Source organism: Fundulus heteroclitus, chromosome 2 (assembly GCF_011125445.2).
Source record: "Fundulus heteroclitus isolate FHET01 chromosome 2, MU-UCD_Fhet_4.1, whole genome shotgun sequence".
NCBI classification, from domain to species: domain Eukaryota; kingdom Metazoa; phylum Chordata; class Actinopteri; order Cyprinodontiformes; family Fundulidae; genus Fundulus; species Fundulus heteroclitus.
In genome coordinates this window covers 31,671,186-31,693,279 of record NC_046362.1, presented here as the reverse complement: position 1 = coordinate 31,693,279, position 22,094 = coordinate 31,671,186, and the positions used below count along the sequence as shown (strand labels likewise).

At 38.9% G+C, this 22,094-nt stretch overlaps 1 protein-coding gene across 4 annotated transcripts in view; it reads right to left on the bottom strand.

The window, feature by feature from the left end:
- wwp2 (WW domain containing E3 ubiquitin protein ligase 2) overlaps positions 1-22,094 on the bottom strand; it is a 99,502-nt gene that overhangs the window by 70,219 nt on the left and 7,189 nt on the right. For 3 of the 4 annotated variants that reach the window (XM_036125165.1, XM_036125171.1, XM_036125169.1), the window contains exons 2-5: positions 18,736-18,817; positions 13,192-13,348; positions 12,780-12,901; positions 8,724-8,861 (exon numbers count right to left, since the gene is read on the bottom strand). In XM_036125165.1, coding sequence (XP_035981058.1) covers positions 8,724-8,861; positions 12,780-12,901; positions 13,192-13,348; positions 18,736-18,805 — 487 coding nt within the window. In that variant the 5' untranslated portion in view covers positions 18,806-18,817. The remainder of the gene's footprint in view (positions 1-8,723; positions 8,862-12,779; positions 12,902-13,191; positions 13,349-18,735; positions 18,818-22,094) is intronic. The other variant, XM_036125174.1, reaches the window with a different exon arrangement.

Here is a 22,094-nt window from a genome sequence, read left to right as displayed (position 1 = left end):
TTTTCACATTCTCTTTAATTTGATAGTAAAAAAGGACCACATCTATCCACTGACCTTTACTCAAATGCAGACTTTGGTGCATTAAAATCTGCTTTGAATTAATTAATTAAAATCAAATACAACAAGCGGTTTGAAAGATATATTGAACTGTTCGTAACAGAACATTTAACAACATAATTTCTCCCACCAATTCACTTTCAGGCCCTCGGGTACTTTTGACTTCACAATTTTGGCCGATATGCTGGAAAGTTTGGACACACTTGTGCTACGCTATGCAAACACTTGGTCTGTCCCGAAGAAGATGCACTCGCTGACGGATACTTGAAAATTAAAGTGTAATTAAGGGTTTGACCTACTTTCTGAATAACTGGGCCATCTGACCATTTGAGGCCAACCAAAAGAGCACAGAGTTGATCCTTAAATGCAGAGGGAGAACATATGAGAGTGATGTCCGGATAAAAAGTACTATTTACTGTCCTGATACAGTTGAACACTGATTTCCCCAACCTTAATCCCAATAAGGGCGAGCTAATCAAAACAAGAGCGCACCAAAACATAACAGGATTGATCTTCAGAATAATTTCTTCACATTTGGAACCACAAAATATGAGTTTTCAATGTCTCAGCATACAGTAATGTTTAAAATTGTTCATACCCCCTGGCAGATTTAAGTGTGATCTTTTAATTTTTGCCAACATTTCTGCTGCTGAATGTAATACTGATATTTTGGACTGGCCCAGTCAGAGTCAATGCTTGAATCCAGCAGAGAGCCTGTGGAGGGAGCTCATTATTACGATGATGCCAAAAAGGCTTTCCAACCTCAAAGACTTGGAGCTCACTGAAAAAGATAAATGGTCATAAATACCAAGGGGGACTTGAGACTTTTCAGACACTATAAGAAGCATGTCACAGCTTCTTTCAGTTCATTTAGGAGAGTGCAAGTAAGTTTAAGCAAGGTATGTTTGTAAAACTCTAAATAAAATAAGGAAATTCGGGGTTTTTTACACAATCTATTTTTCCTTGCACTTTGTGTCATTTTCAATACATTTCAGACAATTTTAATCAGGAACAGATTTCATGTTTTTATGAAAACAGGTTTGAATTTAAACCTGTAAAGAGTATGAATAATTCTGACCCTAACAGTAAACAGTAATATTTATAAAAAACTTGCTTTGAAATGTGTAATCATCTCCATTTCCTTACCAAAAACTAGCTGCCTGTGTGCTCTTTGTGGGCAGGGACTGTAAGGACAAAAGGTCTGAAAGGCGCTCTTGATTTGGATGTTTTTTTTAAAACTAATAAAACCTTTATTGCTTTTCAGCACTAAAGTCTTCCTCAAGGAGTCAAACAGATCTCAGTCAACCATTTGGTGTTTTTAAAGAGAATTTACTAACATGACTGCTTCACCCGTCGTGCATCATCCATTGGTCAGACTCTGGTCCTTATGCAGCACATTGGTAAAAAAATAAATAAAAATAAATAATAAACAGACAAATAAAAAAAAAAATGCTGGTGGCTTCAAGAACAAAATGTCCCGACGCCACAGATGCATGATAGGTGCGATACCCTTTGGCAGACGGGACCATTTCATGCCCAAACGAGTGTGGTAAAAAATTAACACACATTTCAAACTATGAAATATTAAGAACTTATCATTATTAGTCTGCAATTGAACCCAAAGATTAATACTGACTGTGGCAACAATAAAATAGACACAGAAAGAAATATTTTTTTTCTGAAAGATGTTTTATAATGTAAGTTTCCTAAATGACGTACATATAAAAAAAATGGATGATTCACGTTCTTATTCAGTGTTTTATTTTTAATCCAGAAGCTTGTTTTTATTAGGTTTCCCAGTTTGTTTTCCTGAGTGGTGATCTAAAGTAGTCAGACCATTTTTAGATAATTAAAAGCCTTTGGGATTCATCACCTTATTTTCCAAAGGGAAATGGGATAGACAACGAAAATTAAATCATAGCGAAGCTTGTTGAATACAAAGATTAAAACCTACAAACCAGTTTTTGATGTTTTCTTTTTTTCCTGTAACTGTTCACATCGCGTCACTATGCATGGAGCTTTAGTTGCAAATATAAACCACTACAGTTGTCCTGTCCGGTTCTGTAGCAATGCACTTATATTTCAGATATTTAGTGGTCAGCTCCTCTGACTCTGAGGCCATCGTCCACGGCCCTGCCACTCTGGGCCGGGGGCCAGTCTCTGCCTCTAGTGAAGGGGTCGGGGTATCTTGGTGTCTTGTTCATAAGATGGTAGGATGGACAGACGAATCAGGGCTTCGTCTGCAGTAATGTGAGCGCTGCTACGACCTGTCTACGTTCCAACCCTCACCTATGGTCATGAATTCTGGGACATGACTGAAAGAACAAGATCCCCGAAATGAGCTTCCTGCAGAGAGTGGCCGGGCTCTTCCTTACAGATAGGATGAGGAGCTCTGTTATCCGGGGGGAGCTCAAAGTAGAGCTGCTGCTTCTCTGCATCGATAACAGCCAGTTGAAGTGGTTCAGATGTGATCCGGACGCCCCCTGGGCGTTTGTTTCCCTTTGGGGGTTTTCCAGGTAGGCCACAATGGGAGAGACCCCAGGGAAGACATGGGACTGGAGGAATTATGTATTCGGTCTGGCCTGGAAATGCTGTTGGGTTGATGGGGAGAAACATTTCGGGAGTTTCCACCAGGACCTGATCTCAGCAGAAGACGATGGATGTTTAGGGTTAGAGTCTGGCTGATCTGGCTACAGGTGAAGCAATCCGCTTAGTGGAATATCTCTTTTAACATCTATGATTGTTTATGAAGAAAGCTTGAATGCCAAAAAAAAAAGAGAGATTTCCTTTATTTTGATGACTGTGCTAATAAAATGGACATTTTAATTGTTTTGAACAGAAGGTCTTCAGCAAACACTCTGCAAAACAAGCTGATTTTACATGATAACCAATGAAAGCGCTTTTCAAACAGCAAGTTATATAAGAACAATGTATTTAACCTACACATACTGTTTATTAATTACGAAATAAAAACGTAAATGTTTGTCTTCCATTTTTTTTAACAAGGTAACCCGTCTTTATGGATCAGCAAAACTAAATTAAATTAGATTTTTTTGCTAAACCAGCTTATTACCTACGTCTAAATGTTAATTAGTGGCAAACTCACTGATGAACAGATCTTGACCCAACATGGGGAGGATAATAGGCGTTACTCATAGTCTGAGTGTGTTTGTGCTGTAGTGGCTCATGGAGGTCTGAATATGTGACAGACCCCCAGTCACCAAGTGTGCCAATATTTCCAGAGTTAAACTCTCTCTGCTCTGGATTCTGGTCCTCGCCGTCTTTGAATGTAGGCGTTTGTTTATGACGGCCTCCACGTGCACGCGAGTGTTTCTGTGTGTGTGTGTCTCAGAGAAGCTGCCAGAAGAAAATAAGGAAAATTTGGGGAACTAACAGAGCAACGTTCAGAGCAGGAACACAGGGGGCCTTCACGCCAGCAGAAGGCAACACACTCCCACCTTTATGCACCTTATACATTCATTCAGGTCCCACTGGCCTGTGTGCAGACGCATGTGACCAAACACGCTGCAATAAACGCATAATGTGACTCCAACACGTCTGAATCCACAAAACCACAAGGCAAAGACAAGGACATTAACTAAAAAAAAAACAATCATATGTACACACCCACGCCCACTCATGACCTCTGTCATCCCCAGCCCTGCAAGTGAAGAGAGGAACACCCCCCCAAATAACCATGCACATAGCTTCAGATTCACAGGAGGTGATTGTGCTGCAGAGCTGCAAGCAATAAGGTTCAATTACGCAATTCACAGAAACAAATTAGACAAAGGCGGTCCTGATGTCTGTGATTATGCTCGTGGAGAGACTCCAAAGAACGAGACGTAAAAAAAAAGAAAAAAAAAAAAAAAGAAAACCGGATGAAAGAAGGTTCCTGTTCATTAAATGGTAACCTTTGACCTGCACACACGCTGAAATCACCATCACAGTTTTATTAAACTGCTTTCTAACAACCGCTTACCAAGACAATTTCCCTACTTTATGAGTCGTTTTTTACTTTTTTTTTTTTTTTTAAAGGGACAGTTCAACATTTAAGACTGATGCGCAAAACTGGTCTAGACGTAGGTTAACGTAATAAAATCTGATAAAGTTTAATTTTGGTTCTTTGTTTCAAACAGAAAATGCCACAAATTCCCAGAAATGTTTCAATTCAATTCAATTAAATGTTATTTATATAGCGCCAATTCATGAAACATGTCATCTCAAGGCACTTTACAAAGTCAAGTTCAATCATATTATACAGATTGGTCAAAAATTTCCTATATAAGGGAACCAGTTGATTGCATCAAAGTCCAAACAAGCAGCATTCACTCCTGGAGAAGCGTAGATCCACAGGGAGAGTCGTCTGAATTGTACATGACTTTGCTGCAATCCCTCATACTGAGCATACATGAAGCGACAGTGGGAAGAAAAACTCCCCATTAATGGGAAGGAAAAACCTTCAGCAGAACCGGGCTCAGTATGAACGGTCATCTGCCTCGACCGACTGGGGGTTTAAGTTGTTAAAAGAATTTCACACCTGACAGATTAACCGTAATAAGACATCCATCCATCCATCCATCCTCACTTTTCTGAGATCTACTCACAAACGCTCTCAGTCCCAACAACCCAGCATGGCCAGTAAGACATCCGGCTACTGTCTTAGATGAAAACACCTGATGTGTAGTAAGCTCAAAATTGTTCATACTTCTGGCTAATTTAAAAAAGGTATAGTAGACTATCTTTTTTTGGCTTCAAGTTCCTTCAACCATCTATTAGTTGTTCCACAAGCCAATAATTGTGACGCGCTCACGTAACGGCAAATAAGCATGCTCGTTCCTCGCTAGTTTTCCTCTTACTGCCCCCACATCTAGTGTTTATGTATCCGGTTAGCTTCGGTGTTAGCCGTTCATTGTAGCTCTGCTGCTCTCACCGTAGACTTTGAACATGGCTGAGAGTCGCAAAAGAACTTGTGAGAAGCAAACTGTCTTCCCCCTCTGTTTAAACCCCATTTCCTGTCAGCTTACTGTCAAAATAAAGGCTACCAGTGGCAAAAAATCTATAAAAAATTCCCGACATGTTTCGTCTAACTGAAAGTAACATTAACGTTTGGAGTGGCCCAGCCAAAAAAATCAGACTGATATGGAATCTGAATAGGGTTATAGCACAGGGACATGAGACGCTTAAAAAAAAAACTTGAAGCTAATCACCAAATATAAATAGTCTAAATTGCTGCATTGCTAATAAATTAGTTTATTAAAATGTAAATAAAAACAAAAATTGCTTTTTCATCTCAGAAACAAACATCCTACCATCAACCAGATCACTACCAAAACACGTAAACACCTTTGTTTAACGGTGGAGACTGACCCCCAACCTGGAGGGGGGCGGTCAACCCTTTCACCAGCTGAGAAGGCCTCAGACTTAGATCCATCCTGGCCACTTTTCATTCGCCTGCGACCTGCTCGAGGGCACGCTGAACGCCTTGGCCTACAGACACTAAAAGAACCCCATAGTCTGCAAAAAAAAATCCAACAATGTCACCTTAGAGTTGTCAACACACATGGTTGATTTGGTACTGAGAGCACAAAACATCTATGGATTAAACGATAGACACAGATCACAGAGTTACTGCCACCCTCCCCGAGTCACTTTTGGATCGCCTGAGTAACAAAACGGAGTTTCGGTTTGTGCCTCTGACAATCTGTAAGGCCAAATAATAAGTAGTAAGTAGCAAGTAAGTAACAACTTGTGGGACCTGAGTGTGAAATGTCTTGCTTATAACTGTAATGACACAAGGCGATGGACAAAGAAACCTCCAGCCCTCCACTTCTGAGGTAAGCTGCAAGGACTCTCTGGCTGAAACACATTTAATTCAAGAACATCAGTCCATTGATGTTGTCAGGGGATGGTATAAAGTGGTGGTACTAATCTGGAAAAGGCGGACCACATGGGTTAAAAACTGGTGCCTTCTTCCCCAAACATAAATCACACAAAGATCACTGAGGCAGTTCCACTCAAGTATTTGCTTTCTTCTTTATAGTTATTCAGAATATCAACTGTTTTTTTTTTTAGATAGCATAGAATTTCACTTGGTTCTCATCCAAAACGACCACACAACACTCCTTTCTCTAATCTATCACACCGACCATCGATAAAACCTCAGTAAAAAGCCTCTGTATCCGATCTTTATGAGATTTCTCCTTTTTCCATCTCGCTTTCTGTCCCTGTGGCGCAACAGGATGCACACACACACAAATATAAACAGGCCCGTTTGCCTAATTTCACTTCACAACTAAACACTTACAAACAGACACGTTTATGTGTCCATGGCAGAGCCTCACTGCTGTTCCTGTGTTCATTCAGCAGGACACACTGCGGTCTCTGTGCGCCGCTAAATGAAAAGCTGTGTGTGTGTGTGTGTGTGTGGACTTGGCTGGGCTGTGAGGAACGGTTAAAGAACAGCGTATTAGCTAAAATAAAAAAATTCAAAAAAGACCACCGGTCTTTGCTTCCAAGCCATAGAGGAAGATAAAATGTTAGTGCAGTACCTGGAAGCGGAAAGTACTGTTGATTGAATGCGAAGGCTTTGAAAACCTTCCTCCGAGGAGCAATTGGTCCGGGAAGAGCACGTTAATGTGAAGATCAAGTGTTCTCCCATGCTGATGTTAAAAGTTCTGTGGTAGACGTGCTGCAGCTGAACACAGTCACTATATTCTGTTGGTATCAAGTTCCTTTAAGCTTAGCAGTATACTTGACATGTTGTTGTTGGCACGACGGAAAAACTCCTGACGTGCAATTTAAACATCGGCCAAACTCTTCACTAAAACCCAGGCTTTGCTGAAATGAATAAATATGCGTATAGGCCAACCTTAACTGTTGGCAGGTGTGAGTCCGTAGCAGAGAAACCAAAGCTGCAGACTAAATCTCTTTAAAACGGTGTTGCTTACGTCGGACACGTACATTTTACTCAGTTCAACGAGAATAGAACCAGCGCACAATAACCAGGACTGTGCTGTTCTGTCTAGAGGTCATAAAAGTGTAATCAAAGGCGAATTTGTGGAAAAAAACCCTGACAGACAAGCACTGTGTCTCTATGAATGCAATGGAACTAAAATATATTTTTAGAAATATAATAATATTGTATAGGGTTGTGTCGTTATTTTTATATTTTGGGATTGTTCTGCATGCTTGTATGTTTGAAAGATAAAAATTAAATAAACTTTACTGATAAAAAAAAAAAGAAACGTACACACACATACACACACACACATATATATATATATATATATATATATATATATATATATATATATATATATATATATATATATATATATATATATATAATCTAAATGGCAGTCTTAAACAATCAGAAGCTAAAACCAACACCAACAGGTAGGCAAATTACTGTATTTTTCAGACTACAAGTCACTTTTTTTTTCCATAGTTTGGCCGATCCTGCAACTTATACTTAGGTGCGACTTATATATCAATTTTAAATGGTAATTCATTTTGACCAACATGAACCAAGATGTAAACATTATATAGACAAAAAAGGGCTCTCTAGGCTTGTCAAAACAATACGCTGCTCCTGTACCACTTAAAAATTAATAGAAACATTAATTTATAGACGACAAAGACTGAACACGTGTTTGCATGTTGTTTCACTGTTTCAGTCTGCATTCACGCAGCAGAGCGTTGCGTGGTGCAGCTTGAAGGGCCCAGACTGCGACAGAACCCTGTCTTTGTGCTGCAGTGAAGCCGTTTACAGGTTGTAAGCTAGCGCTAGCTGATGCACATGACCTTTAAGTAGCACGGAAACATCCGTGTCGTACTGTTAGCTTATGCTGGTGAAGATTCTCAGTCATCCAGGTCATGATCATTCCACAAAAAGTAAAAAAAAACCCAAAACAACTGGACTTTTTTCCGAAGTTATATGGGAAGCGAAAAGTCTTCAAATTTCGGAAAAAAGTCCAGTTGTTTTGTTTTTTAACTTTTTTTTTGGATTACTGTTATTTTAGGGTGGAGGTGTGGTGTATATAACTTTATTTTATCATGATCAAACGGTGTTTGGTCTTTTTAAGCATATAAGCATATAATGTGGCTGTATACCTTAAACATAATGCATAAAAATCTGTCCTGTTTTTAAAGTCCAACTAATCACTGTGGTGGGGATAGACAGACAACACACTTTAAAACAGAGACCACAGTGTTTACGTTTATATTTACATGTTTGTGTTGTTGCTGCTGTAGAATTAACAAATATTAAGCAAAGATAGGGAGGGATAATCTATATCTATATTCAGCTGCCTGAATTTCTGTGGGTAAACTGTGCATGTTCATGTGAAAAAAATAAGCTATGATTTTCCCATTTTTGTTCTTTATAAATGTCTCTAACATTGGTTTTGTGAATGAAAGCTCTGTATAGCATAAACGGTGTTCCATCTCAAGCATATTCAACAGCAGAACTCATTAAACATAACCTGCCTGGGCTTTAATGAATACGTGTGTCTGTGATGTGAAGGCTTCACGAGGTGTTCCTCTGTTCATTTCTGTTCCTACCCACACCTTCCTGGCTAAATGAGGCTGAGGGTGTGTGTGTGTGTGTGTGTGTGTGTGTGTGTGTGTGTGTGTGTGTGTGTGTGGTAAGATGCAGGGCTTACTGTCTGCCGCTGTGCTGCCATTGGGCAGAGAGCCCAGATCAACAACCATGCCGTCCAGACAGACGTTGAGCTCCCCTCCTGCCACAACCGAGCCTTTGTTCTCCGTCTGCAGCACCAGACTCAGCTGGACGTTCTCCACTAGAGGGAGAAAGGATGAGTGATTAAGAAGAGGAGAAAGTAGCGAGGAGAGGTGGAAGGGCGTAATCGGACATCCTTATTGCTTTAAAATGGGAGAACAGCGTGGCGTCGCTCATCAAACAGGCACGGAGGATCGACAACATACGCAGTAGCATTAATCTACGAGCCTGAGCTTTTTTAATTTATGACGTTTGTCATTTAAAAACTCAAGACAGCATATTTACATCATGCCGTTTCCACCCTCTCCTCTTTAGGCTCTGCAGTAACAGCTGTAGGAGCCTGCAGAGGTGCTGCTAACGTCTAGCCGCGCAGAGGTGAGCAACATTCCCCGGCCAAATGAAACCAGTCATCACCTGGACCTAATTAAGCAAACAAGTGAGACTCCATCTTTGTTAAAGCACCGCGGTGCCATGTTTCACCTTGGGTCAAGTTATACAACCCAAAATGAAAGAGTGAGTAGCTGTTTACACAGCCTGTAATTGTGGAAAAACCTTCTTTTTTTTCCTCTTTTTACAAGGGTCTGTGTCAAATAACTAAACAACAAAAGGAGATTGCTTAAACGAGTTCGGGTAAGAAGTTTAAAAACTGCATAGTAAATAAACCTAAATCTCGTATAAATTAAGCACTTAGGTCAAATGTGACTAAATTGTTTGGAGGAATTAAATTGTGGCTTAACTCATAGAATCTCAAAGAATTAAAGGGACTACTATGACTTGGCCTGGATGATAATTCAATAACAATTTATATAGATCGATAGACGTATATGGATGATAGAAAAAAAAGCCTCAATAAAAAGTTCAATAGAATAACAGTTTTCCTTCCTTTTGCATTTTAGCCATGGAGGTTAATATTACCGTCATTATATCCTCCCAACCAATCACAAAACAGACCCAAGGAACCAAGCTCCGCCCCTTCAAAGAGTTCAGAGAGCACACGTTCTTTTTCTTTTATAAAAACTTGCAGCTTTGCTAAAAAGTTGGTTGAATAAAGGGTTGAGTTTGACTTCAGTATAAAATGGCCAGGGCTGCACTTAAAATGTATGTTTTGAATTTGTTGATAATTATCGATATCGATCAATGTAATGTCTATTTTATCGATGTGCCTTTTTTTCTATATCGTCCTATATCGTATATGACCTACTGAGCTTCCTTTTAAACTTTTAGGACAGGTCTATAAGCAGTAAGAAAACATTCTCATTACATTTTTTTGCACAAAATTATTCTCAGATAAGGAGATTTCACCTCAGTTTCACCTATATTGAGCTCCTTTCAGAATGAACTGTTTTCAAGGCTCTGTCACTTTTACGCAAATAAGCTGCAGCTGGTCTCGCTCCCCCAACCCAATGTTTAAACTCGCACTTTGTACACGTGAAAATGGCTGCAAACAGGTGCAAAATGGTACAACAGTACATCTTTCCCCCAGAAGCTGAAGAAGTCTGCTGCACAGCCAGCAAAGATGCAGCAACAGTGTCTGAATGGTAAGTAGCCTGTTCCTACAGGGCTACTGCAGGTGAGGTTTCCGCTGCATGTATTTGAACGTGGCGCAACGGCACACAACAATAAAAACCGCCACACCTTCAGAATGAATTCAAAAAATAAGTTAAAACAATGTAAAGCATATGATATAGCATAGCTACTGTATACTTGCACACTTATTTAAATTCATTTTAAACTAATTATGATTAGAATATCATGTACTTTAATTTCTAAAAACCAACCCCTCTGGCTCCTGTGTGTCTCGCTCTGAAGCTGCTAGTGAATAAAGCTACTGGAGGCGACTGTGCCGCTCTCGGTAGAGAAGGAAAACCAGAAACTACAGCGCAGTGTTGCCAACTTTGTGACTCTGTTGCTGTATTTGGGGACTTTCCAGACCCCTCCAGCAACTTATATTTAAAAAAGCAACTAGAAACAAATCTAGTGATTTTTCTCTCCGTTTTTGACAATTTAGCAAGTTCACATTAAAGCATCAGTCTCCCGTCGCATGACAACTGCTAGAGCTGCGTGAATCTCCTTATTCCCTCAGCGCTGTCTCACAGGCACAGGCAGCTGTGAGACCTTCCATTTTCCCCTCAGCGCTGTCTCACAGGCAGCTGCTGTGAGATCTTCCATTTTCCCCTCAGCGCTGTCTCACAGGCACAGGCGGCTGTGAGACCTTTTATTTTCCCCTCAGCGCTGTCTCACAGGCAGCTGCTGTGAGATCTTCCATTTTCCCCTCAGCGTTGTCTCACAGGCACAGGCGGCTGTGAGACCTTTTATTTTCCCCTCAGCGCTGTCTCACAGGCAGCTGCTGTGAGATCTTCCATTTTCCCCTCAGTGTTGTCTCACAGGCAGCTGCTGTGAGATCTTCCATTTTTCCCTCAGCGCTGTCTCACAGGCACAGGCGGCTGCCTCGTCCTGAAAGCCCTGCGTGCAGTCAGCGCAGAGACCTGCTCTGTTTTCACATTGCGAATATATAATGTATACGCAAAGCTGCCGATGATTAAGCCCTGGATTACAAAGTGGGGTATAAATATAATATAGTTTTTAATCTAGTATCTTTTTTTTCTCTGAAACTGTTTAATTGCAGTAAACTAATCACCTAATTACCACACAGCTTGAAACACTTATTCACCTCATTTAATGTGTGTGCCTCTGTTTACTGTTTTTGGTCAAATTAGATTAACATAGTGTGGACTCAGGCAATGTATAAAAATTCATATATTATTTCAGAAAGTAATGTTAATATATGTTACATTTCAAAGACATTAACAACAGTTTGACCACCACGACAATTTAAAAAAAAAAAATCCATTGATAGTCACATTTCCGAAGCGTTAAAACTATTTTGCTATAGCTTCTCAACGGCCTAGAAACATCTGTCAGTGAGTGTTATGTTTTTATAGGAGGTATTTTGGTTTTTAGACAAGAACTCAATAGTGCTAGAGTCCCAGTTTTCAATGCAAATTAGTGCCATGCTAACCAGTAGTTGTCTGCGTTTTCAGCTGTATTGTGTAAGGAATTGTATGCCAACTTTTCGGCATGTATTAATGTCGAAAAGTTGTTTATTTATTTCAATAATGATTATTTCAACTACAGTGTAAAATGTGATATAAAGGTTGTGCCATTTTTACTTAGCTCAGGTTGCCAGGTTAGGGGCTGCCGATTGTGACGTGATAATTGGGAGGTTTTGTAAACAGACAACATAACATTTACTTATTGCCAAAAAACAGCTGGATGTTTTTTTTAACGCTTGGACTGTTTCTAAAAGCAGTAAAGACCCAAATGGAAGTACAGAAACGTGCAAAAAGTGAATTTCTCATAATGATTGGATGTTTTCTGGGTGTGTGGGGTCCCTTGGTGTTTCATTTTTAGACTGAAGTCATTGTAAATTTTGAAAAGCAGACTAGACTATCCATACCTAAATCCCTGTAACTCCGTCTGTTGGGAGATAAATCTCTCATGTCCCCTGGATAGAGCAAAGAAATGTCAGGGTTTGTGGTGGCTGGACTTAGTCTAAGGAGACCGGGAACTGGACAACACTCACGACAGACACTGCCTCGTTTCAGTCACTAATTGCCGAGATAAACCACGTCCAGGTAAAAACGAACCAAATTTAGAGTTTATTTATGTCATTTATTAGATCACATGATGGCGTGCTCTGTGCTTAATTACTTAGTAGGTGCCGGTTTTGGTCTTTTGATTTTTATTGTATAGGGTTGTGTTGTTATTTTTATATTTTGGGTTTGTTCTGCATGTTTGTGTGTTTGAAAGATAAAAATTAAATAAACTTTACTGATAAAAAAAAAAAAAAAAACAGAACACACAAACGTACGCCAAAATATATATATATATATATAAAAAACTATAATAACTATAACAATAAATAAAGGTTGGATGTATCTGAATTTTGCTTTTTATCCCCAAGGCTGACTTTTCTTACTTTTGCCATTGTGTGTGCGCAGCGTGTCCAGAAGGTCTATGGTAGCACTGCCCAGGAGCTCCTTTCTCAAGGTGTGGCAGCTCCACAACTTTAGATCCAGGTGGCTCTCAGGCGTCACATTGCTGCAACACGCAGGACAACATGGCAGGCGGTCAACAACACAACTGCATGCAATTGCTCGTTTTACCACTTAAGCATATTTGGAGTTCTGTTAATTTGACGCTTAAATTATATTAAAGTTATACACAGCTATGAATTCCTTAGAAAAGATGGAGGAAGTTTAATTTCTGCACTGGAGAGTAAGGGAGATGATTTCAAGTAAGACATGTTTAGAAAACTGTGTGACGTTTCCAGTGGATTTTTATGTTGCATTAATGGAAATTTTGGGTGAATCTATGAGAGTTGCTCTTACAGGGTGAGGTCCTCATTCCACTGCAGCTCCAGGTGCCCGGTGCGTTTGCCTGTTTTTTTGGTTTCACTGGTCAGACCGTCGGCAGTCACCTCGACGAAGGAGCTGAGCCGAGAATGACGGTTCGGCAGCTTTGGAGACTGGGGCTTTGCTGACACCACTGCGTACAAACAAACAGAAGCTCTGAGCTGCAGAGGAGTGAATCACAACGCAAGGAGAGAATGGTTTCTTCTCTGGAAGCTGGAGGAAATTAAATCGGTTAATCTACAGGAAACAGAACCAGAGCGAAACATATTTTTTTATCACATGTTTTAAGCTGATCTTTAGTCCTGCCAACATAAAGTGAGTTTATTCTGAATAAAGCTGCCGGTTTTACTTTTTAAAACGAGAACGCCGCAATTTTCTGGAATCTTGCAGATCAGAAATAAATTTATTTTGAGGTTGGTCTCATAAAAAGGTCAGAAACTACATAAAATGTCTTAATAACACACAACACCACAGTACTACCAAAATTCAAATATTTGTTAAGAAAAAAAATCTCATTAAAGAGTATTTTTTTTGCACTTCTTTTGTCAACAGTTGGAGCCTGGGTTGTTTTCCTGTATAAACCGGGGAAAAGCTGAGATTTTTCGTTTAATACGTTGAAATCTGGATTTATTTTCTCTCAGTTTACTGAAAACTGGGATCTTTTGTCTTTACTGCAAACATTACCGCTTCCTTCCATCAACTTTACTGTCTCTGCAATGTATGACTTAGGCTGAGTTAAAAAAAAAAAAAAAAAAGATCTAAAAAGGGCCCCCCGCCCCAAAATAAGAATTAAAGTAGATTTTTATTGTTACCATTTATCATTATAGCCTATTTAAGGTGAATACACATATGATTATAACTTTAAATACATTTTGATTAAACAGAAAGTTCAGCAGTAATTTTCACAGACTTAGAGGGCTGTATTTATCCTCTAACATTTTAACTAGTGTCTCCCTTATACATTCTGGTTTGGGTGCTTCATTACCATCATCAGTGAAGCGTTTGAGTGCAGTTCTGATCAATATTTACTGCTCGTCATTTGGCCTTCAATACAATTGAATTTAATCAAAACAGAAAACGTTGTAGGAACAAGATTTTAGTTTTCATAGATTTGTAAAAGTTGAGATTTCTTTGCTGAAAATGTGATAAATGAGCGTCTTAACACCTGCGTCTTCCAGAAAAATTATTTTATTGGAACCGTATATATTTTTAAGTTTTTCTTATCTCTTCAGTAAAATTTGCTTTACATTTGAATAAAGAACGCCCATGATTAGGTGTTGCACAGAATGAAAATGACATTTTCTGTCAGTCGTGGGGTGACCACACAGCGCCCTCTGGTGGCGCAGTAAAGATGGGCAGCATCACTTGGTTCTGAATCCTGGCCCACCATCCTGCATGTTCTACATCACGGGTCTGTAACCTGCAGGTCCGGAATCCCAACTGGGTCTTTGGACTTTCCACAATACTTCTAAATAACTTTGGCTAAAAATAAAAAAATGAAAAAGAAAAAAAAAACATTTGAACCTGCATTTGTTTATATTTAGTATTTTTCATGGATTTGTATTGAATCCCCACAACAGAAAAGCACTAAAATCACCAGCAATGGGTTTGTAGATCCATTTTTATTGCCATTAGGTTGGATATAACGTGTTTTTTTTTCCTTGCATCATTTTCCACAAACATCAACTTCCCATAAAAGAAAATACATTTCTTGTCTTTTTGAAAAACTTGTATGTTTTTTCTTATTACCCTAAAATCTAAGAATAAACGATGGTTTAAAAAAAGAAGAAGAGAGATTTTCTTTGGCAGATATTTAACATAAACTATAATTTGTCATTTTTTAAAAAGGTCAGGTAACATTAGTGGATTTATGAGTTTTATTTACCTGGAGTGAGAGAAATAATTGACAAGATTGTAAAAACAGCAGACCCCCATTATAGGGGTCTCCCTGTCGACACACATCTGATTAAATCAACGATTTCCAGTTTTCTGCAGCACTTGATGGCATCCTGATGTGGTGATGCAATCATCTAAACAATCTCATTACACCATTTTATCTAACTAAAAGTGAGCTACCCTGCAGACTGCAATAAATACAAATAACTACTTTTAACCGCTTAAAAGTGTTTTCTAATGAACATTAATGCTACGTTTTTGGAAGCCATGCTCTGCTCTTGTTGTAAAACCCAGATTTGCTGAGAGGTTTGAACTCTTTTACATGTTCTGAGAGGCTTGTCGGAGCTCGTTTCAGCTTTGCAGGTCCTGATGGGTTCGCCGTGACGGACCTGCAAGGCTGAGAAACCTACAGGGCCCAGGGCGAATGGTTGAAAAAAAAAAAGATAAATAAATGATCACAGATTGGGAAATTTCCTTCCTGGAACAAATATGACTCACCGGGTTGGTGCTTACGCAGGAGGCGGCGACAGGAAGATGGAACGATCAGAGCAGGTTTCAAGAGAATTGAATCATAAGAGAGGAGGTGCAGAGACGGTTATCGGTGGGTAGTTAATGGCTCATCTCTAAATTAGCCTAAATATTAGGCAAGTTGAATTGTTGAGGATTATTTTTATTACCGAACTACCACAGAAGTTTTGAGTCAATGCCAAATGTATACTGGAGTTTTAAAATGTGAAATTTAGGAAAGTGAAAGGGAGGTTTTGGCTTTTTTTTTTTTTTTTTTAGAGAAAATCTGTGTGCACAGTTATTGGGCAGCTGTTAGAATGAGAAATGGCCGTAAGCTTGTGAGCACAGACAAGTAATCCGACTTCAAACTATTATATCTGGAAGCTGTTGACGTGAAGAACCAGTATGCAATCAAATAAAATAAATAACTCAATATCTCGATAACCAAAAACGAGCTTTTTTTAGCACGCGGAGCCGGACGACTTCTTCAGGCATCTTCAGCCTGAGAGGTTCCTCCTAGTTGCTCAAAATAAAACAAACCCAGCCTCCTTAAAACAAACTTTCCCATGACGAAACGAGCCGGCGGTGCCAGTCTTTCCACAACAGGGCCGAGGTTTCGGTTTCATTTAATGAGTGGAAAAGATGGTACAAGGGAATTACCTTCAAAGAAAGCTGCACTCGGAGGAGGAATACGGGAAAAGTTAAATGTTAAAGATGTGTAAAAAACCTTTGATGAAGCAACAACAGCACAATCTCATACAGAAAAAATACAAAACTTAATCTTTAATTTGCATCATTGGCAAACATTTACCAATTAAGAACTGTTGTTTTTTTTGGCAACCTTCCTTTAAAATTACTCTAACTGAAGTGCTTTCTAAATTGATACAAGTGTCCAACTTAACTATATATCCAATAATTATCACCTTTTTGTGATTGAGTCACCATCCGTCATCCGTAGCAACTCCTACACAACTAGTTATCTGTGACTTATTATTTCCTAGGTTATGAATAGAATCCAGCGCAGAAACCAACTTTTTTTTAGCTACTCTTCAAAATGGGAAAGACAAAAGAACGTGCCATTCAGCTAAGGTGTGTTAATTCTTTTTCTGAAATCAGTATAGACAAAACTGCTCGATTAAAAGGACAATCTAAAATTTAAATCATTTTACCATCACAACACCGTCGTAAAGTTTGAGAGCTGTTAATCCTTTAAACACTCCAATGTTGCTTTAATTAAAATTCAATTTAATCGTAGCTCAGTTTTAAATTTCTATATTTTTCTATAATCCTTACTTTGTCCTTTGTACTTTATTACTGTTGAACTTTTGATTTCATCCCTGTTTTTACATATACTTTCTCTATAAAAACTAGCATTACTTTATAAACCTAAATATAAAAATTATGCATTTTGATAAAGCTCAGATCTACAGAGCAGGTTAGTTTCATTTCTAACAACTGTTTAAATTCAGAAACTCAAGTAGTTGATGTAAAAATCAGTTTGATAATCTGTTTTAGCCAGCATGTGGTATCATGCCAGTACGGCTACAAAGTTACAGTTTTACACTGAGCTGTGCTCCAAGTCCCATCATGTTCCCTTTCAGAGCCAAATTCAGCACACCTGCCTTATAAAAACGATTTAAGTATTTTTGCGTGTGTTTCTACCACTCAGGTTTTATTAGAAAGCAGTAAAACCACAGCCAGGAGTGAGCTACACCTTCTCAGCTCCATGTTCCCACTGATGCTGAACAATCCGACAGGTGAAAAAAAAAAAAAAAAAAAAAAAAAAGAGTGAACACGAAGTTTCCTGGCCAGAGCGCGGTGCGCCCTCCACGTTTATTGGTACCCTTGGCATTTTTTTTATGCACGATTAAAAAGTGCACATTTTGCACACTTTCAGGTTGGCCTACTCAGCTCCACATTTAATCTGAGCACACAATTTTATATAACTGTACAGTATTTATTCTTCTGTTGTGGACTTGCTGCGGATACACGTGAATTTTCTTACTGTGGGACAATAAAAATGTTTTTCTCTATTTCTGTGTACATTTTCTTAGGCATATCTGTTGTTTTTCCTTTGTATTTGACCGGATTCAAATCTTGCTGGTTGTTTGTTGGTACAAAAAAAAACAAACAAACAAATTTTCTCTTGATCGTGGGTCAAAAAAAGAAGAATCACAATTCTACTGCTAATTAATTAAAAAGGTAAGAAAAATTTCAACCATTTTCAGGCTAAAGAAGCATCGCCCTACAGCAGGGGTGTCCAAAGTTTTTGCCATGGGGGCCAATAATGTCATGTAGAAAGTACTCAGGGGCCAGAAAATTAAAACCCCTTTTTTTTAATCAAAATGTCAAAAAACTGTTTTTTCTTCTTTTTTTACTGGCTCAACAATAAACTACACACAAAAAATACTTTAATAAAACAAGTATATTATTTAAGATTTGAAACAAAACAAGATTCTTGCAGGTTCGCTCAGCAAACTGTATCCTAAATCATTTGGGTTGATCATCTTTTTCTTTTCTTTTGTGTCTTTTCAGCAACCAGAACAGGACTGGGCTCACTCCAGCTTTACTTTGCCGAGTTAAATAAATGGGTGCACCCAAGTCTGCCGATTGGAAAAAAGTTTGTGGTCTAATTTACTGTCAACTTTAATTCAAAGCAAAAATATGTCTGAAAAAAGACTTAAAAATATATTTGCACCTTACATTTTCCCTTTTAAGAAGATTTTAATTTGTGTCTTTTTTTTTTTTTTTGAAAGGCCTCATATCAGTGAAAATTGCCCAGTTTTTTTAAAAGTGCATTGCCTCAACCATCTGAGCTGGCAAAACCTAATTTAGGCCATTCTTCAACTGTGATTGAGGGCCACCCAAAATCATTCAGAGGGCCACAAACGGCCCCGTGGCCGGACTTTGGACACCCCTGCCCTACAGCGTGTGCTTTAATGACCCCCAGCAACACATCCCTGACTCAGCACATCACCTGGATATCATACATTTGTGCCATTTGTGAGCAACGACAGTATGAAATATGTTGGGAAATATTGCACATTAAAAAAATTTAATAAAATAAATAATTAATTGCACTGCACTTTTTCCCTCTACTGTCTATTTGATCATTACCTTTCAGGATCAACTGAGACTTTTCGGTGGTCTGGGCACTGCCAGGTCTGGTCACGCTGGCAGCTGCCATGACATCACAGCTCTGCAACACAACCACAAAAAAAAACACTAAATTAAACAATGCGCTCCCTGCTTTACAACCAGAGGTGCTTCGTGTGAGGAATTTATCCGGATCTGTGTAGAGGAGGGGAGCTGCCATATAATTGCTAAACAGCCTCAGAGACACATTAGCCAATCAGATTAAAGTCTCTGCTGTAATCTGAACTCATCACTACACTTTTCCTCTTTGACGTCCGACATAAACCCGCATCAAGTCTGCAAAGAGCTTCCGTCTACACAAGCCCCAGGAACATTTATTCCTTCTTTTGTTGCTTCTAAGCATCTAAGCGTCAATAAGGAAGCACAAACATTTACAGTACACTTTAAAATGAAGATATTCGAGTTAAATGTAATACATTCCAGTTGGATTATAGTTGTAAAATGCAGTCAGGTTCATCTTAATAGGCCAACTGGTAAAAAAAAACTGTTATCTTGTGAAACACCATTTTTGCAGCAGTCTCTCATACTGAGCATGCATGTTGCAACAGTGGAAAGAAAAGACTCCCTTTTAAGGCCAAGAGACACACGAGAAGCAGGCTCAGCATCATCGGCTGCAGGCAGCTGACACTGACTCACTAAAACCTACATCGGGTGTCTGGGCATCAAGAAGGCAAGGCAAGGCAAGGCAAGGCAAATTTATTTATATAGCACAATTCAGTACAAAGACAATGCAAAGTGCTTTACATGATTAAAGATTAAGAAGGGAGATTCCATCCATCCATCCATCCATCGGATTTGGATGCATGAATGCAAGGAGTATTAACAAAAAAAAAACAACAACAAAAAGGTACAAAATATATCACCAAAGCAGTTCTTTGCACACAATATTGGAATTAGGCATTAGGAAAACATACAATATGCCATGAATGTTGCGATAACAGTTTGACTTTAATGTATTAAATTAAGTGTATTGAGTAAATATGAAATTATGGAATAATTCACTGGTTTGTGACCAAACTGATAATAATACATTACTATTATTATTATTATTATTATTATTATTATTATTATTATTATTATTATTATTATTATTATCGATTAAGAGAAATTTAGCATTTGTTTCTTTTCTATATAATGCTCTTTGAAGCAGAAAGGTTTGTGTTTTACATGTTTTCTTTTGTTTCTGTGTAAAGCATTTTGAGTTTGAATGATGCTACATAATATTTTTGAATACTGTAAAATGTAATTACATCAAATATGGATAACTGAGACAAGATGGATGTAAATACTGTAAAAAAAAAAGATTAAGTAAAAGAACAGATGCACAATTATTGTAAGATAAATTAAGGGGCAGATTTCATAAGATTGATCTTCTCTCTGCTCCTTTTCATTCAAGATGCATCGATTTGCTAGTGTTGTGTGTATGAATTTAAATGTTATTTTTCAATTAAATAAATAAATAAACTAAACCTAAACTAAACTTGCAAGAATTAAAAAGTTTGGGTTCACAGGAGACAAATATCCAAGATATTGAAGAGTCTTCCCACCTGTCCACCCAGCTCATTAAGGTGTGCAGCATTAAACCCCTGATGTCACCAAATGCAGGCGTTGAGCGTCTGAATGTATTATACTGAGAAAACCCGACTTTCCAACCCATCCGTTCTTTATAACCTCCAATATTCTCAGGGTCTCTGGTGCCCATCTCCAGCGGTCACTGCGTGGGAGGCCCGGTACTCCCTGGACAGGTCGCCTGTTTGTTACAGGGAACAGCAGAGACCACACACGCCCTCACGCCCAGGTACAATTTGGAGTATCTGACCAGCAATGTTGTTAAACTGTCGGAGGAACCGATTAGAGATGCACCGCTTCGACGCCCGGATCGGATATCAGCTCCGATATTGGCTAATTAGCCGGACCGGATATTGGATTATTGACGCCGATCCAGTACGACACACATCGGCTGATATGCTCAGCCCAGGCATCGGTACTGGAGAGGATCGGAAAAAACTGGATCGATGCATCTCTAGAACCGAGGGCAACCACGCGTGCAAAGTCCGTGCAGAAAGACCCCAGGTGGGGATTCTGAACCCTGGACCTTGTTGCTCACACAACTTTTACATATAAGCTATTCAATCTGTATACAGTGCAAAAACAGAACTAAAAATAACTAAAATGTTCTTAAAATGAGTGTATGTGTCCTTGATTTGAGCAGGTAAATAAGATGATCTGCCAATAGAATAAGATTTTTGTACTTAAAATAGGAACAATTCATCTCCATCATCTTATTTCAAGTGCGTGTATCTAATTATCTTATCTTAGGGGTCAAAATACTCATTCCATTGCCAGATAATATTATTTACCATCTCAAATCTAGGACAAAAACACTCATTTTAAGAACATTTTACTTATTTTTAGATCCGTTTTTGCAGTGTAAACACTTTAGAACTCATTCATAAGTTATTATTATGCATTAATTAAAGGTAAACAAGAGACAAAACTGTTTGCGCTTACCAGATAGTAACTTAGTCTGAAATGTTTAGCAACCCTAGACGATTTACATAGTTAAACAGATTAGGGTCACTATTTGCCAAGAAAACAGTCCGTTTGTCTCTTGCTCGCCCTTAACTGATGCATAATAAACACGTCTAGCCTTTTGTAAAGTGGCAGCAAGCTATTATATAGTTTTACTGAGATATTTGCGCTCTAACGGTACAAGTCATGAGGGTCTGTTGCCTCTTTCCACCTTCTGATATCAGCAGATCCCACCACCACATTAGAGCAGCTGTTACAAATAAAACGGCTCGCATTAAAAGGTTTCCCTTCCCCGGCTGCTCAGCAGATGTCACCCACTGCAGACGGCTGGCCTCCTTCAAAAGGTAGCGAGAGCCAACGGCTTCACCTTGAGCAAAGTCAGAGATAAGCTCTGCAGCCTTTAGCGAAAGGAAAACCTGCAATGCACAACAGGAGAGCGATCAACAGAGGCTGCCCTTTGCACTACTTTCATGGACGTAACGTTTGTGACCTGTCGTTAGTTACGCGGCTGCTGACTAATCCGGAGCCATAGCCGCTGTTTAAATGTGGCTTAAAGACTCATCGCAACTCGTAGGTTTTGTTTTTATTGCTCTAGAAAATTTTGTTTGTGTTTTTAGGTTTTTCTGTGCACCAGCTGCTTCTTCTCGTCAACTTTAATTCCAGTACTTCCACACAGCATTTTGTTTTAGTGCTCGATAAGCCATTTAACTCCAGCCTAACAAGCCATTCAGACAAAATAGAAAATAAAATCTCCAAAACGTAGGGATGTACTGGCGCTGTGCAGAACG